At 39.7% G+C, this 18851-nt stretch overlaps 1 protein-coding gene across 10 annotated transcripts in view; it reads left to right on the forward strand.

Moving 5' to 3' along the window:
• The window catches only part of GPD2 (glycerol-3-phosphate dehydrogenase 2), a 134179-nt gene that overhangs the window by 92400 nt on the left and 22928 nt on the right, over positions 1–18851 (forward strand). For all 10 annotated transcript variants that reach the window (XM_044978409.1, XM_044978403.1, XM_044978410.1 and 7 more), the window contains 2 exons: positions 6055–6219; positions 7037–7181. In XM_044978409.1, coding sequence (XP_044834344.1) covers positions 6055–6219; positions 7037–7181 — 310 coding nt within the window. The remainder of the gene's footprint in view (positions 1–6054; positions 6220–7036; positions 7182–18851) is intronic.

Here is an 18851-nt window from a genome sequence, read left to right on the forward strand (position 1 = left end):
GCATTTGTCCAAACTACAGAAAGGCCATTACAGATCAAGTGGCGTTGTTGTTAATTTTAAAATAATTTGTTGATTGACAGCTACAAAATAACTTCCCAGGCACCCCAATATGAGTGTTTAGGGTAGGAATTATCAAAAATCAGTGCTAGCTTTATTGCTCTCATTGGAACAAAGATAGACCAATGCTGAGTGTTTTGAAAGACCGATCCATAATGTGTGACCTAAATTGCCATACCATTGAGATGCAGTGTGGTTGTAGTCATGTGAGTCCTAGCATATTAGAGAGACAAGGTGGGATACCATTGATCGATTACTTTGTGATAAGCAAGCCATATACTCCACTGAAACTGTACTTAATAGGATGCTGGACTTTTTGGTGAGAGCAATTAGAAACCAAATTGATTAAAAGATGTTGGCTTTTCCTGTTATCATCCTTCTGGGTGAAAGCATAGAGAGAAGATTGGAAAGAAAACTTAGGATGTTTGCCAGATTGACCCACAGGTGTTTGTCCCAAGTACTTCTTACATGCGTGTCATTCAAATCTCTTCTGAGGCAGGTCAGATTTTTGCTGAAGTTTGACACCCAAAACAATGAATACTTCCAAAATAGTGGCCATAGGAAGCAACAGGACTAATGAAGTAATAACCATTACAGGGCACAGTGCTAGTGGACATCTATGAAGGGCAAATGCCATAGTATTAAATTCCCACTTCACTGTCCATAGGTTAGGTGTTGTGAGTTCTTAGGCAGCTGACTCAGTTCCTTATTTGAACGAACACACTAAATCACGGTGACGGGTCTAATCTATTATTTTTAAATCATCTCTGAAATGTTATGATAAACTGAAAAATATTCAGGATTTAATGTGGATTATCCCTGAAAGCAAAAGAAGTTGATGTTAGGGTTCTCCTTAGCTTTGTACAGTACAACTCAAATTGTATGTAAAACTCTAGGCTTTGTGCTTTCTTTAACATGGAGCCTCATGTCAAAACCAATGGCTTTGCACAAAAACTGTCCCAAATAAATAATCTAGGAATAACCACGTGTTTATGAATGTCTTGCTATTTGTCACAGAGCTATGCTTGTATTTCCCAGGCATCCTCTTGATATGGAAATTGTATAGGTGTCAAAAAGCACTGCATGTCATCTCTAGAGCAAATTAAACATGGAAGCTATTATCTTGAGGTTGGAAGAGCTGTCAAACTTAGATGGAGAGGTCAGTATTTAGCTGAAGATTGATGGAAGCAAAACAGAGCTGATTTTCAAAGATATAAGGAAAGAGAGAACTTCTAATCCGCAAAGATTAAATTATATCATTAATAAAGTTTATATGTTAAAACATAGAACTAAGCTGTGTTGTGCAACTTAAGCAGGTCCTTAATCTTCACCATCATTTGATTTACAGTAACGGGGATCATAAAAATGTAAAAACAGATAATGCTCTTTCTGAAATAATATAATTACCCATCTTTGGCTTTAAACAGAAAAACCCCTAAACAAACCCTTTCTGTATGGCAGCTCCTCTTTATTTCACAAAATGTACTTTGCCCCAGTGAACGATGCTGTAGTGAGCACAAAAACTGTTACCGTGCCCTGTACAGAGTAGGTCTGTACAGAAAACAAAAACACATGAAGCTCTTTCTTCTGGAAATCAAAAAAAGGCAGTGCCTATGAAGCATGAGGTTTTAATATAATTGCAGTGTAATTTCAATAAATTCAGTAAAGCTGATTTTTTTTTGACAGTTCAGCCATATGAATATAAAAATTCCACTGGACTCCATCACTGTCTCTCAGAATTACTTAATGTAAATGTTTGCCACAGATGATACAATTTAAAAAATCTCTAAGTATATGAAAACCCTGTTTACTCAAATGTTTCAAATCTGGACATTTCAAGATCTGGACCAAAAAGCAGAGCCCACCATTGATTGCTAAATTATTCAGCTAGTAAATAGCTTAATGGAGAAATTTGAACAGATAAAAAGAACATCACAGGAACAAAAGGCTTGTGTTAATAAAAGGGATAGGGAAAAGAGAGAGACTGCTTTTAATCATTGATGCTGGTCACACACCAAGCCTGTATTTTAATTGTATGTTTTATTTTTAATAATAAAAAATAATTATTCACTCCAGTACAAAACAGCAGGTTCACCCAGATCAGAAGCACAAGGCTTAATAAAGCAAATGAGTACAATACATTTAAAAAAAAAAGGCAAAATTGCTTTTTCCTCCCAATAAATTTGGTCCCAAATGTGCTGATTTGTCCACAAATCTTTACATAACAAAATGTGCCAGATAATAGCGCTTTAAATCTGATATGAAACTTTATTTGTTGGACACTGCCTGCCCTGTGCACCCTAAAGCATTCAATTCAATAAGCCCACCTGTTTCTATAAGAAAAAAAAATGGGGACAGATGTGGCATGGCGTGACATATGCTAGAGATGGCTGTAAGCTCTTTGGGGCAGGAGCCCTGTCTTCTTGTATTTGTCTTTATAGTGCTCAGTGTTCATCTGTAGAGCTGTAGAAATAAGATGCTTACAGAGAAACCTGAACTGTATAAAATTTGCCTCACATGGTTTTATTTTCAAAACTCAAACCAGGTGCCCAGTTCACTCAAAAGGCTCATGAATATTGATTGCCTGCCTACCTGTCTGTCTGTCTAGGCATTGCTATAGCTCTTTTCTCTATAGTGTCTAAACACTGACTGCAAACCATCCAGAAAGCAGCTTTCCTTTGAAATCATGCCAAATTCAGTGTAATACGATTTCAGTTTGAAACACGGCAAAATTTGGCAGTTTCAAGTAAATTTTGCTGTGAGATTTTGAATTTATTTGAACGCAGAATGCTAAGCTAGATTTGGAGGCAGGATGACATTGAAAAGAATACATGAAACTCAAGCCCCCTGCCAAAGTGACACTACCAAGTCATAGAGCTCCAACTAATGTACTAACCCTCTGGATTCCTGGTGCAAATTTGTCCCTGGTGTGGCCCTGTTAGTCAGGGGAGTCAGACCAGTGTCTTATCTGCCCCCCAGTATACAAATTCTGATGTGGGTTTAGAGCATTCAGAGCAGTTTAGTCTTACATGCACCTTGCCTAGTTCAAGCCATTGCTATTAGAACTTGCTGTTGAACATGTCTTGTGTTAATAGTGAGATATTAACTGGGCAGTTTGAATTTTTTTCCCCTAAATATTATATATGCCTAGCAACTGAGCAAGAATCAGGTATTGTAGGTTGGTGTAAGGCATATTCAATACATTGTGGATACAGTGTGTAGATATAAATACACAACTTAATGCAGCAGCAAAATATTTCCAGCTCTGTTTTAATCCTTGTAAACACATTCTTTATCCAGTCAAAGTAGTTTTTGTCAGAAAAAGATAGCTGAGAATGAAGGTTATTTTAGCAAACCCCTTGCTTATGAGAGTGAGGGGTGAGAAACTCAGACTTAGTGTAGCCTTCAGGTTATTGTATACAGTGGGCTAGATCCTGGCACTTGCTGAGTACCTGCCCAGCTCTTGCACCTGTACCACCTATCAAGGTCAGTGGGACTTGTAGGTTCTGAGAAGATGCTTAGCCTGATTTAGGCTTTGGAAATAGTTTCTGTAGTACACAGTTAAGGTGCTTTGTTGCTTGAAAGTTTTTTGTTCATTTGTAGAAACTACACCTGCTTCTGCAGTATTCCTCCCACTGAGTGGGGTTACTGTACTTAGGCAATCAAAAAGTACTGAAATCCAGTGGAAAAAGTTGACTTTCAAGATGTAAAAAAAAAAATCCTGATGAAACAAACTTAACATTAGTTACAGCCTTAAATTGTGCTTTTTAATTACTGACCAGCCCACTCCTCGGGTCATCTAGGGAAAAGCAATTCATCCCAAGCACTAGCTTCTATTACCATATTATTGATGGGAAGGTACATCAGTGACTGGCGGAAGGGTCTTTCCCAGGGAAGAACAAGAAAGTGACTAAACAGAATTTGAAGAACTAGCTCCACAGCTTTCCTCTAATCAAATAATTAGAAATCATACTGATCAGGGTCCAGCAGTGGGGCTACAAGACTTTAAAAATGAACAGCCATCCTTTGATCATCATGTATAAAGCATGGCATATTCTCTTTGCATGCATGCTCTGTACCCTGGTAGGCCCTGCAGCTTTTATCTGCTGTGCTGGGTTTTTTTAAAATTATTATTTATTTATTTTTGGCTTCTGTTACAAGCTGACCTTTCTGCTGAATAAGTGCCTCCTGCAGAGCCAAGATCTACAACCTTCTAGGTCTCAGGCAGTCTAGAAGGCCCTTCATATTTTCTGTTTGGAGAGGCCTGAATGAATCAAGACTAATTTGTGGCCTCCAGAACAAAGCACGAGAGTAAAGTGGGATGTCTCCAGAAGAGTTGAAAGCCTTTGCCACTCAATCACTTTTTAAATAACTTTCCTCCTGCTACTTTCCTGGCATGGCGTTGGAACAATTGCTGCAAGGCAGGAGACAGTTAGTCCCACAGAGGCTGTTTACTGCTCCGAAGCCCAATCTGAGTTATGGAGCATTCCCTCAATTCTATGGATGTCACTAGGGTGGAGGTTGCATTAGTCTCCAGTGGACCATGTCACCTGTCCCCCTGCATTGTAGCATGGTTTAATTATTCCTGCCCCATCTCTGATAGTTGTCTAGCTTTGAGTATCTTCAGTGATAGAGAGCCCATAACATCTCCTGATATGTGTTCAATTGTTTAGCGGGTCTTAAGCATTTGGCTCCTTGGGCATTATTTTGGTTTCTTTGAGTTCTTTGAGGTTGTTTTTTAAATCTTTGTCATTTTACCCTTTTACAGTTCACACACTTGGCAAAACATTTGTTGTTCTTTTAAAAAAAATAGTTGAGGACTGATTGCACTGCATTGTTTCAGCTGTGTTAGACTGAGAAGTTTGGGGGAGGGGAAGCAGAGGCCTCAAAGCCATTGATCCTATCTTTATAACTTTGCCCTTTTAGCTTGGAACAGATGACTTGCAAGGTGGCTCAGAATTGCACAGACAGAATCAGAAGGACCGAACTTTACATAAACCATTTATACTAAATGTTTGGTGTGCTGGCAACATAAATCAACAACAATATCCATTACAAATTCATCCCTTTATCAGTATTATTTTGAGGGAACTGATCCCAACATGTGGGAATGAACCATACCTCTATAAGTCTAGCCCTTTGTAAATTAATTATTCAGGGCACACAGAGCCTGCCCTTGCAATGTAGAGTAATTCTTCCCAGCGAACATCCAGGATTTTAACTTCAGTGGCAATAATAAATAGAAAAAAGTCTCAGGTGATGCCACTATTTTAAAGTAATTAATCATCTTCCCCTCAGTGCCCCCTCACTCCCCTTTTTGGTTCTTTTTAACAAGGGATTTTCAGTAATAAATCTTTAATGATATATGTTAAAAGCCATTCATTAATTTAATCTTGGTCTGTCTGCTTCTTTTTTTTGATGCTTTTTACACTGAACATTATTAGTTTTGAACTGGAAAAGTACCTAAAATAAATGTGTGTTTATAGAAAACTGATGGCTTAGTGCAGGAATCTCTGAAAGATCATTTCTTGGTTTTTGAATGTCATGTAGTGCATGTGCTAATAGAAATTGTTAATTAATACCAGTGGGGCTGTCAAGAGTAAACATTCTGAAGAGGCTGTATTGCTGCAGTATCAGAATTACAAGATGCCTTTCAAAAAATGACTTGTCTGTACCTAAGTTTGAGATGAATGAATGCTAATTTTGTTTCATAACACGTATCACATAGAAATCATTACTTGGACAATAATCTTGGATGTTATAAATGCCCATGTGCTAAACAAAGTTGCATTTTCTGCTGTTAAAATAGCAGGTTAATGCTCTGACCTAGAAGAGACAATGTATCTTTAAATAATTCTTGTTAAACCTGACCAGCCATCATGTATATTCAATGTGACAGGGACAGATGTGACAGATCGGTTCTGACACACTTCCATACCACAAGTCAGTGGCTTGAGGTGACTCATGTCCTTCCTTTGATTCTGTCCCCTGCTGCAGGACAACACAACGATGCACGAATGAACCTTGCCATCGCCCTCACTGCTGCCAGGTATGGTGCTGCCACAGCCAATTACACTGAAGTGGTGCACTTGCTGAAGAAGACAGATCCAAAGAGCGGGAAGGAGCGTGTCTGTGGCGCACGATGCAGGGATGTTCTTACAGGTATGAGGATTGCAGTCTAATTCTAGGAGATATTTATAGACTCTTGCCTAACTTTACCTAATAACTTTTATTGGTTATGGGCCTCTAACTTAAGCTACATTTCAATGTAGAGAGAGAAATATTCGTGTTCTGCAGCCCATCATTCACTGGATAAAATCTACTGGGGTAATTATTCAGTTTTATCAGTTTTTTGATTAATAGAATAAAACACAACTATTTAGGAAAACAAAACGTGTTAATTAAAGAAACACAGAATTAATAGAGGTTTAAAAAAAAAAAAGGATGGGGACATCTTAGATTTGGAAATATCAAAGACGGGGTATTTCCAAAGTGCACTGTCATGTCATTAATGTCAATCATCTTTAACTTCTGTCAGGTTTCAGTCCAAATCCTTTGGCAGGGTAGACTAGGCTTTTACATTTAAAGCCTTCTGTCAAGCAAAGCTGACATTGTAAAATTCTGTGTTCCACACAGCAATAATAGCTTTTACCAAATTCAAGGTTTGAGAGACAAATGGCACCAGTTTTTCAATGATCTGTTCTTAAATACAGTTTTTAACTAAATAAAGGTGGGGAAAAAAGTCCAGCACACTCAGTTGTATTTGTAAAGGCTCCTTTGATGGGTATCATTCTTTGTTTCATATTTGACATTAATTTTTAAAAAGGAAATATTTGTTAATAATTCCAGCTGTTGGGGACCTCTAGCGTGACACAAAATACTTTACAATAGGTTAAGTTCATAGATAAATTAGTAATCCAGATTGTCAGTGAGCAGGGAAACAAATGGGGTATGTGATTGATGCTGTGTTCTTTTACAGGGCAGGAATTTGATGTCAAAGCCAAATGTGTTATCAATGCTACAGGACCTTTCACAGACTCTGTGCGCAAAATGGATGATCAGGAAGTATCAAACATCTGTCAGCCAAGTGCAGGCGTGCATATTGTGATGCCTGGTTATTACAGGTAACGATATTCAAAGCATAGCCCATTTGTAACAATCTCTACTTGTGTCTATAATGAGTAAGGTGGTAGAGATACATTTGCAGCTTTTATGGTACTGCTTGAATGCACAGGATTCTGGCACTGCGCCTATTAGGAAAACAATTTTATCCTACTCAAAAAGAACCAAATCGTATACTACTTAATCAAGATTTACTAAGGCAAATTCCCACTGAAACTGAAGTATTGACTGCAGATTTGGGGGGTGGTTTGTTTTTTAAATGAATTTTAGAGCTGACTTCACTGATTTTAGGGGCAAGTAATATATAAAACCTCTTATGGACATAAGGTTTGATCATGTTTGTTTGCGTCTTTCATGTAGAAAATTCCACTCTTGAGTTTGTGTAGCGATAAAGACTCTGCAGTGACTAGAACTGCCAATAAATTGCCCTTCTAAGAGTATAGTTTTAATATGACTGGTGTCAGTTAATACAAATACAGTGTGTATTTAAAACCATAAATTAACTAGCACACTAGTAGGATAGGAACCTTTGGTTTTCTGGTCTGTTGCTTGAGGGGGCAAAGTGGCAATATGACAAAGTTTTTATTTGGGAAATATTGAGGAGTTGATTGGAAGGAATGGAGATAGCAAGGTAGTCCCTCTTGGGAAGGAATCATAAGGAGTCCAGTGGGGGAATCTGAGGTGGGAAGGAATCCTTGTGATTCTGAGCTAGGATCAAATTCACCGCTGATGTAAATGGAATCAGCTCCATTGAAGTCAGTGGAGAGGTTCCCATTTACACCAGCAGAGAATTTGCCCTTACTCCTAATTCACCTGTGGATTTTGCTGCTCCTGTTCAGGGACACCAGTCCCATAAAATTGAGCTATTTTTTGTCTGCATTGAGAATTCTCTCTCCCACTTTTGGGACTGCTGCCTCAGTGCAATGAATCCTGGAACCATCTAGAAAACAGTGACTGTTGGAGCTGAGATATGAGTATTTAGTACCAAGGAATGTACTTCCAATCACTCCCAGTTCCTTTCCTACCATGGTACTTAGCACGGCTCAGTACTATTGCTCATTTGAATTACTTAACAGTATGAACCTTATAAAATGAGGGTCATATTTCCCACGTATCTGAAGTCATGCACATTCTAGAAATCCACCTATTCATTAATCAGATAACAGGGCCGGGATGAGTTTGATATTGTGCATTTCTGTACTGCCTTCCATCTGAGCACTGTAAACCACTTAAGTTTGATTTGGTGAAGTTGACACACACACGTTCAATGACAGATTCAGGATTAGAGCCCAGATCCCTTCACTCCAAAGTGTGTGCAGTAACTACAAGGTCCTCTTTCTTTTCTCTGTGTAAGTGCATAAATGTATGCAGAGGATGCTTTCTAATGTCATATGAGGAGCATGTGTATGAAGTCAGCTCCCTTTCTTGTTCTTTGAGAAGAGGGCCTGGGAGCAGAAGTTTTTTTTGTTTTTTTGTTTTTTAAAGAATTTTTAATGTTAAGTTTTGTGTTTGGGCAAGGATACAGTCTATTACATAATAAACAGAGTGGTTTGAATCTGTAATTTAGAAAGTTCCTTTATTCAACTTTGTTCCTCAGCGTATGTCAGTGTGGGCATTTCTTTACTTGTAAAATAGTGTCTACCCACACATACCCCCTCCACAATACCACTGATTAGTTAAAACTACACTGATTTCACTTTAAGAAGGCCAAGGAACAGTCTCCATAAGAGAAAAATATTAATAACATTTAATCTTAATTGTACCCATAAATTAGCAGCAAGTGCTCTGAGTGCCAATTGAATGCTGCTTAGTGGAGAATATATGTCATTTCATTGCAACCACTTTCCTCATTGGTAACCTCCTTTATAAAAATTTTGGTGTAGTCTTGTAGTAATCAGGTAAAAGCCTTTTATGTCTAAATGTAGATAAGGTTTGATTAATTTAATGTTAACACAATGCAGTTATTTCCTAGTGGATTCTTACATTTTGATACTCTTCATTAATAGTCTCTGTATTCCTCCTCTCATTAATTCTATTCTTAGTACTCATGTCCTTACACAAGTAGCTACAGTATGTCTCTCTCGCACTCTCCCTTATGTACGTGTATCATATGTAAGCGTCACTGTTTTTTCTGCTGCTGTTGTCTGTGGAGATGGAGAGAGGATTTAAACTACGTGTGTTGTGTGGGCCATAGCCACCTACTGTGGCTGTTGTCTGTTTTCTTATATATTTTTAAGTTTTCTTACAAATTCAAATTCAAATTTTCTTTTTTTGTCACAGATGTCCTCCCAACCCCCCAAAAGGCCATTAGTTATTTCCAGCTCCCACCTAATACCATTTTAACTTAAATTTACCATATATTAAACCCAAGCACCACTAAACTTATTAAAATTCATATAGTCATCGTGTTTTTGTTTAAATGCATTTATACTATTTTATTCCACTGCCTCAACTGGAAGTCTATTCCATTTATCTGTTCGTTCCACTCTATTTATAATATACCATCTTCTTAAATTATTACAGGTATTGCCTCTTGACTGAAAACCTAATCCTCCTACAGCCTGGAGAGAATAGATAGTTCTGGTTTGTCTAGTGACCGCAAATAAATCACTAGACTTAATTTTGTGACATTTTAGCTAGTTTAATTTCTTCATATTTTAGTGGTCTTCTCTTAAGACTAAATAACCCCAGTTTTGTTGTTGTTTCTTCATATGAAAGCCCCTCTATTTCAGTTAACATGGGTTCCATATATGCTTACTCTCTAATTTAACTGTTTTGTTCTCGGCATAAAGTAACCAAAACTCAGTACTACACTCCACATGTGGTCCAATCGTTGAATCAAGAATGATTTTGGGCAAGTTCTATGGCCTGTGTTGTACAGGAGATCAGATTAGATATTCACAGTTGTCCCTTCTGGCCTTGGAATGTATGAATTGCTTTATAAAGATACTGCAGGATATTCTTGGATTTAGAGGCCCTTGTTGAAACAGGGAAATATCTTAATAGCCTTTTTTACTTCAGCTGCACAGTGGATCAGGTATTTAAATATTATTTCTATTGACAAACCCAGACCCATTTCACACCCTGCTGTACTATGCTACTGCTATTTAAACTTTACTTAATTTTTGCATTTTGTACCTAAATACATTATTTTATGCTTACATGTTAAATTTGATATGCCACTTGTTTGCGCATTTGCTTAATCAAAATTTTCCTGTCAAAATTCAGCATTATTATTTATTTTGTTTGTTATGATAGTAACCACAGCTTGTTAAATACTGTCCACTCAGATAGAAAGACCCAGCTGCTTTGAAGAGTGTAACATTTAAGAAGGCAAGCAACATAAAAGGTGTTGGAGTGGGATAAAATACATGTGGTATTTTAAACAATAAATACAAACTGTTTCCATCTGCCCCTCTACCTAGCCATCAGCTGACTGGGTTTTTTGTAGGCATTATGGTTTTGGGGGATCTGAAGTAAGAGATGGTGGTGTTATGAATTGTTTTAAGAAGAATGTTCCATGCACAGAGGGAAGCATGGAAGATGGCTGCAAGAGAAGCTGTCAAATGGAACAGGTCAAGGCTGGTATAATTGAAAAAGTGTATTAGAGGTGGGGCCGTGAGATAGGAGAAGTGAATAAGCAGGTTGGAGTTGGGTTATGAAAATTCTTGATGCGTGAACTTCATGTAGTGGAGAAGAGAGCATAAGGATTCAAAGACGATTCTGCATGTCTGAGTCTTTCCCACTCCCTCTTGTTACTCTTCGTTCTCTTCAGTTCCTGTCCATCTGCTCAACAGTGATGATGGGGCAAATGAAGTCTTTCCACCATTAACTATATTGCACCAGCTTCATTCATCTTTAATCATGATGTTCTGTCATTCTTCATTGTGTATATCCAATGCATCCTCTGTCGTCTTCTGTTTCTAGTTCCTTGCACTCTGATGTGTATCAGCATATATGGTATCCTTTCTGGGTCCATTCTTGACTTGTATCCAAATCACTCTGTCTTTCTTGAATCTGTTACTATCATCTGCAAATGCAATGATCTAACTCAGGGGTCAGCAACCTTTCAGAAGTGGTGTGCCGAGTCTTCATTTATTCACTTTAATTTAAGGTTTCATGTGCTGGTAATACATTTTAATGTTTTTTAGAAGGTCTCTCTATAAGTCTATATATTATATAACTATTGTTGTATTGTAAAATAAACAAGGTTTTCAAAATGTTTAAGAAGCTTCATTTAAAATTGTTGATCTTACGCTGCCGGCCCGCTCAGTCCGCTGCTGGTCTGGGGTTCTGTTCCGCTAGGCTGGCAGTGGGCTGAGCGGGGCCAGCGGCCGGGACCCCAGACCGGCAGGGGGCTGAGCGGGGCCGGCGGCTGGGACCCCAGACTGGCAGCGGGCTGAGCGGGGCCGGCGGCCGGGACCCCAGACTGGCAGCGGGCTGAGTGGCTCAGCCCACTGCCGCTCAGGGGTTCCATCTGCTGGCTTCTGCCAGCCGGGATCCTGGCTGCTGGACCCACTCAGCCCGCTGCCGGTCTGGGGTCCCGGCCCTGCCCACATATAGTGGGTACCTACCTTCTCCCTGGTTCTGGCCCATTCTCTTCCTCTCTCTGCACTGAGCTGAGGGTGGGAGGGCACTGAGCACAGGGCTAGGGGTGAAGTGTCTGTCCAGGAGCTAGAATGAGGGAGGGGGCTCAGGGTTGGGGCAGGAGGTTTGGGTGTGGGGTACTTACCTGGGCAGCTCCCATTTGGTGCTCAGGGTGGGAGTGGGAATGTGAGGGGGGGTGCAGGAGCTCCCGTTCGGTGCTCAGGGTGGGGATGTGGGGGGTGCAAGAGTTAGGATGTGGGGGGCGCACGGGTCTTGGGCGGGGCTGGGTATGCGGGGGTGCAAGAGTCAGGGCAGAGGGGTGGGGGCATGTGAGGGGGTGCAGGTGTCAAGGCAGGGTGGGGGCTGGGTATGTGTGGGGGTGTCAGAGTCAGGGCTGGGGTCGTGTGGGGGGTGAAGGAGTCAAGCGGAGTGCGGGGTGTATATGAGGGGGGTAAAGGGCTCAGGGCAGGGGCCTGGGGGTGTGTGCAGGGCTCAGGGCTCAGGGCAGGGGCCTGGGGGTGTGTGCAGGGCTCAGGGCTCAGGGCAGAGGGCTGTGTGTGTGGGGGGGGGGTGTCCGGGCAGGGGGCTGGATGGGATATGCCCCTATTCCACCACCACCCTCTTCCCCTGCTGCTTCTCTGCATCCGCTGGGAGCAGCGAGCATGCTGACTCTGCTCCTTCCTGACCCCCTCCCTCGCAAGGGCCATCAGCTGATCGGCAGGCAGGGAGGGAGGGACGGAGAGGTGGAGGAGGGGCAGAACCCAGCACACTACAGGAAGAGGCAGGGGAGCCAGCAGGACCAAGCTTCTGCCCCTTGCCCCCTGCCCCTGCGGGGGTGGGGGAGAGTGGAGGGCGGAGAAGAGCGGGCCGGGCTGGGCAGGATTTTTAATGGCACGCTGCTGCCCGCCGGGACTCTGTCAGGCAGCAGTGTGCCATTAAAAATCGGCTTGCATGCCGTCTTTGGCACACGTGCCATAGGTTGCCGACCCCTGATCTAACTCATGAATTCACGTTTTTAAAGAGTATTGGTCCCAGTTTCTACAAAGGATACACACCTTGTAACCCAAACTCTGTGCTAGTTACCTTATTTCTAACCTGTTCTTTACCCATCTTAACAATCTATTACCCAAACCACATTTACAAACTTTATTCATTAATTTATCACCTGAAACTTCTTTGAAAGTTTTCTGAATATTCTGATACTGTATATTAAATCTCTAGATTCCCCTTTCTCTAAATCAATAGTTTTTTCATTTTAAAAATTAATCATTTGTCTGGATGTGATTTACCCTTCACAGATCCATATTGACTCTCACCTATTAAACTGTACTTCTCCAAATGTATCCTTAAGCTGTCTATAAATATCTCAATATAGATGCTTGATATGTAAGCTTGAAGGTATGTAATTTTCAGCTTTTTCTAGAGCCCCTCTTCTAAATATTGAAAACTAGTGTTTTCCAATATTTCCAGTAATCTGTGTAGCCTTCCTCAAAATAATTAACACGTCAGCTTGTGGCTGTCTAATGTTATGTATCTCCTATGGAGGTAACTCATGTCTAACGAGTTCTTTGTCTAGATTAATCTAATTAAATAGTTGCTAAACCCTGTTTTGTTTGTTTCCTTGCATCTGCATCCTCCATGGAGGTCTTTTCATGATCAGGTACAGATTCAGAAGGGAAAAAACAATTTAGTTCCTCTGTTTTCTTCAGAGTCAAGTCTTTACTTTGCCTCCCCAATGAAAGCTCCTTGCTCTTCACTGGCTCTTGTTTTGGTTTCCAGTATATTTAAAGAATCCTTCATGTGCCAATATAGCTATTTCTTCTGTTTTAGTAATTAGGTGTGGGATTTTCAAAAGAGCCTAAGGGAGTTAGGCACCAACTCCTATTCAAAGTTCTTTTTAAAAGAAATTCCTACCCTAAACTCCAACTTCTCATTTGCATTCCAGTAGCACATGGGGTACATCTATACAGCCCGTGGCAGTGAGTCTCCCAGCCCAGGTTGACACACTTGGGCTAACGGCCCACACTAGTGTTCTAAAAGTAGTTGTGTAAGCAGTGCTTTGAAGTGGAGGCTTTGGCTGGAGCTCGGGCTCTGAAGCCTAGAGAAAGGGATGGGCTTTCAGAACCTGAGCTCCAGCCTGATCCACCTCTTCGAAGTGCTGTCTACACAGCTATTTTTAGAGCACTAGCTCAGGTTCATCAAGCTGGGCTGGGAGGCTTGTTCCTGCAGGCTCCAAAATGCTGTATAGATATACCAATTGAGGCCCCAATTGAGATAATCTTCCACTCTGCTTGGCACTGTATAAACAGATAGTAAGAGATGGTCCTTGGCCTGAAGAGTTTACAGCGTGAATCGACAAGATAGGCAAAGGGTGGGAGAAAGGAAACTTTATGATAATTCTCATTTTACATTTGGGCACTTGAGGCACAGTTAAGACCTATCCAAGTTCACATAGGAAATTTTGTGGCAGAACTGGGAACTGAACCCACATTTCCTGAGCCTTAGTTCCAACATGGCCTTAATTATAAGGCCATCCATCGTGCTTTGTTATAGAGACAGTTCCACAATTAGCCCTTCCCTATCTTTATACTCACCTTTAACATATTTTTTGCCTTTTTATTTAGTGATGTTGCCTCCCAAATACTTCCCCCCACCTTTGTTCTTTAGCCATTTCAAGGCTGGAACCTTCAAGATTAATCTGTTTTGTTTGATTTCTAGGAGTTCCTAATGTCTTCTTCCTTTCCTCCCCATTCTCCACAACTAGTTGTAGGGCATATGCAGAAACAAAAAAAGTATCTGTTCCCTCAGGACAAGCGTAGATCACCTGCTAAATCTAAGCCACACCTTTTCTAAAAGTTAAGCACTGACTCTACCTCAGAGCTAAGTCTTATATAAATTTCCAGTCCAAGGAAGCCATTTAAGTTTTATTTTAATAGCAACTGTGAATAAATGCAACGTCCATGTGTTTTCAATGCATGCAGACATTATTCCTATTCACTTTAGTGGTATTTTCCTGTACAGATTCAGAGGGCAATCTAGCCCAGCATTGATGGAGTTAGTAGGCAAAGTGGCTTTTTATACTGTTTGTTTTAAAAAAATAAAAAAAGCTCATGCAACTCCTGTTCCTTTGCTATAATTTTCAGGTATATGATAAAAAAGGTACACACTTTTGTCTTCATTTTAGGTTACTGTTGTATTCTCTGTTCAGAAGGCTGTCCAGAAATTGTATAACCACTAGTCTAGCCAGATTTTTTTTCCTTTTTTTAGGTGTAGTCTTTGGGCGCATTCCTGCAAACACTTGCACTGGAGTAACTTTACTCACAGGAGTATTCCCATTTCTGGCTTCTTAAGATTAAAAGATCTGTTCTCAAATATATATATATAATATGCACACGTACACACATTTATATTTTTAAGAGTGGGTCTAGTGGCGTTATATCTGTATGTCAAACAAGATTGTGTTTCAGCTGAGAAGAGTAACACTGATTGCTGCATGTATATGACGTGGGTAAAGACATTTAATTTCACGTTGACCAACTGACCCTGAACTCTCACACATAAAACAGTCTTATTGAAACTTACTTTGACCAACACTCACTTGCACCTTTTTCAAACATTTATTTTTATTCACTATTTTGCCAGACCATTTGATTTTAGTCACGTCCAATTTAAAATGATGCACCTGGAAAGTGCATATTATACAAGGTCCATACTGATCATAATGTTGCTAGATAGCACTACCTAGATCAGTGGTTGGCAACCTTTCAGAAGTGGTGTGCTGTGTCTTCATTTACTCACTCTAATTTAAGGTTTCGCTTGCCAGCAATACATTTTAATGTTTTTAGAAGGTCTCTTTCTATAAGTCTATAATATATAACTAAACTATTGTTGTATGTAAAGTAAACAAGGTTTTTAAAATATTTAAGAAGCTTCATTTAAAATTAAATTAAAATGCAGAGCCCCCCAGACCGGTGGCCAGGACCCGGGCTGTGTGAGTGCCGTTGAAAATCAGCTTGTGTGCCATCTTCGGCACTCGTGCCATAGGTTGCCTACCCCTGAACTAGATGTTGCTGCTAGTTAGCACTGTTACAGTTATCCAAGTTGTTTTCTGCAAGCGTGCTAGCAAATGTCCAATCTTGGAAAGAGATGCTATGTGATATTAGTTTTATTATTCAAAGTTCTGGGAGCTGTGGAAGCAGTGGGACAGTTTGCTCTCTGCCTTGGTCTCTGATAAAGTCAATTCATGAGGCAGTTTCTTCTTGAGGAAACAGGCATTTGTGTTTGGTCTGAGTTCCTGGAAAAAGCCTGCATGCTGTTTGTGACCACCTCTGTTCCTGGACTGATCTGTGTATGTAAACAAAACAAGTTATATTTAACATATTCCCAGAATCCACATAACTGATTTCTCCTCCTCTGGGAAGCTGATCTGTGAGGCCCGAATACTGTATCTGCTAATGATCAATGGAAGGCAACAGTGTGGTGTTTTTTTTGTTTTTTTGTTTTTTTTTAAATGAAAGTCTTGTCCCACACCCCTTAAAAATCTTGGTTGGTGTATATTTTCATCTGAGGTTGCACTTTGCCTCCCTGTGATGATGCTCCAGATTGTCCCAATGCAGACACTGCTACAAATTCTATGTAATTTTCCCTTCGAATAATCTTACATAGGTTCACACACTGGTGTTAGCATTCACACTGAGAAAGCTCATAACCCTAGTGGGCCCAGTTTGGATGGACAAGTGGAGGCTGCTGGTTGAAAATCTGGCCCTCTCTGTTGTGATTTACCAAAGATAGATACCTATTCAGAAAGTTTGTGACTACAGCCAATAAATATATTCCATCACTATGGAAGCAAGTCCAAATATCATTTACAGAAATGTGGTTACTAGAGTAAGAGATTGAAGAGAAATGAGACAACTTACTGATTGATTGGCAGATGAACTAGTGGAAGAAAGATGGGGTGAATGGGATGAACTAATTAAGTCACTGATATAGCTTTTATAATATATCAATTTACTGTAATGCAACCTATACTACCTCAACTCTACTTAAATGGCATATCTTTTACATCTGCCATACTTTCTTGCAGTACTTGTATAAGACAATAGCTTTCTATGAACAATTCTTTTAATCTTTAATACAAAAATCAAAAGAAGCATTAATAACAATTAAGGGAAGAGAAAACACAATTGTAGAAGACAGGTACACGAACAATAGGCGGTTGCATCACATTACAGGTTCAGCAAAAAGGTTTTGTTTCTGAATGCCCCATAACCAAGCTAGAGTCATTAGCTGAAGACCATGATGGACAAATGCTAAACAGAATTCTGTACACAGTTCTGCGCATATTTTATGTAGGGCCTAGATCTTAATTTGTATGTAAAAGAAGCTGCATATAGGAAGGTCTCCCAGTAAGCACTAGAAGTATTTCAGCTTACAAATGCTCAGCAGATGGCAGGTGCTTCATGGGGGGGGGGAAAGGGTCTTGTAAATGAAAGTCCAGCTTTCCTTTCTCCTTTTAATAAAAATGAATGAAAAGGGCAGGGTGCTTTTTCAAGGTAGTCATATGCCTATTTTTAAATGTTTACTTCTGACCTGTTACCATAGTTAGAAATCTTTTTAGTTTGACCCCAGATATTTTGATTTTCAAATGATAAAGGTCATCCAATTTAAAAAAAAATTGGATACCTGCAAATACTAGGTGGATCAAAATTCCTTATACACAGAGCTATTCATTTTTACTTATTTTTCCTGTCTGTGTGTACTGATCTAGCATGAATTAATGAAAAATATTAATATAAAAAGCATATCAAAACTTTTCTCTGAATACTGAAATGAAATTAGTCTTTGCACTGGAATTCGGGAAATATTTTATGCTTCTGGTGTTAGCTATCCATTTTATGGAAGCTTTAAACAAAACCTTGGTCTTGACTTTCAATTAACAACTAGTAGTGACTGAATATGGATTTAAGGCCTGGGAAATGTGTAGTACTTGCAACTCTTAGGGCCTGAACCAAAGCCTGTTGAAATTGATGTGAGTCTTCCCATCAACTTCAATAGTCTTTGGATCAGGGCCTTTTGTGACTTTCATGGAAATAAAAGTAATCCAGCAGCCATCCTGGTCAGCCTTGCTTTAGGGTCCATACAAGGTTTTCTGTGGATTCTGTATATCAAGACCATACATTTTAAGACTCTGCTTGATGATCCCCTATCAAGGTTGAGCATTTTGAAATACTGACATTTTATCCCACCTCACCACCCCCATAATTTATGAGTTCACATACAAATTCAGGTAGAAAAGTTCTAATACATGAACTTAATATTGGCAATATCAGTCAATAACAATACATATTTGAATCATAGAGATATATGAAAAAGCAGTTTCTCCTCCCCTGGTTTTCACACCTCAACTGCAAGAAGAGGGCCTCATCCTCCCTGATTGAACTAACCTTGTTATCTCTAGCCTGCTTCTTGCTTGCATATATATACCTGCGGCAACCTGCCCCTGGAAATTTCCACTAAATGCATCCGACGAAGTGGGTATTCACCCACGAAAGCTCATGCTCCAATACGTCTGTTAGTCTATAAGGTGCCACAGGACTCTTTGCGGCTTTTACAGATCCAGACTAACACAGCTACCCCTCTGATACTAAACATTATATAGATACTAAAAGAAGATAGTGCCAAAAACTTGCATTTAGCTGCTTGGCATAAGGTGTTTACTGGGAGGTTAGATTAGGCTCACAGTTGTGTAACTAGCTGCTATGATAACTTCCTTAGAAGTTTTGGTCTCAAAGTACAGACAAGACTTCTAATGTTACTTTCCTTTTGTCTTACATTTTAGCTCCTTTCTTCTTTCCTTTTCACTAATAAAATCAGTTATGTTACACTTGCAAGGAAAATATTTCTATGAATCATAGGCTCCTTAATGTAAATAAAGTAAATCTTTATAGTAAATGTAAGGGAACAGTGTGCACTTTTTTGCATTTTTTATATATCCTACACATTCATCTACCTCCTGCTAAAATTGCAAGTACCAAAGAAGTTATAAATACACACAAAGCAATAACTTTGTATTAAATCTGTCT

This window comes from Mauremys mutica, chromosome 10, assembly GCF_020497125.1.
Source record: "Mauremys mutica isolate MM-2020 ecotype Southern chromosome 10, ASM2049712v1, whole genome shotgun sequence".
Lineage (NCBI taxonomy): Eukaryota > Metazoa > Chordata > Testudines > Geoemydidae > Mauremys > Mauremys mutica.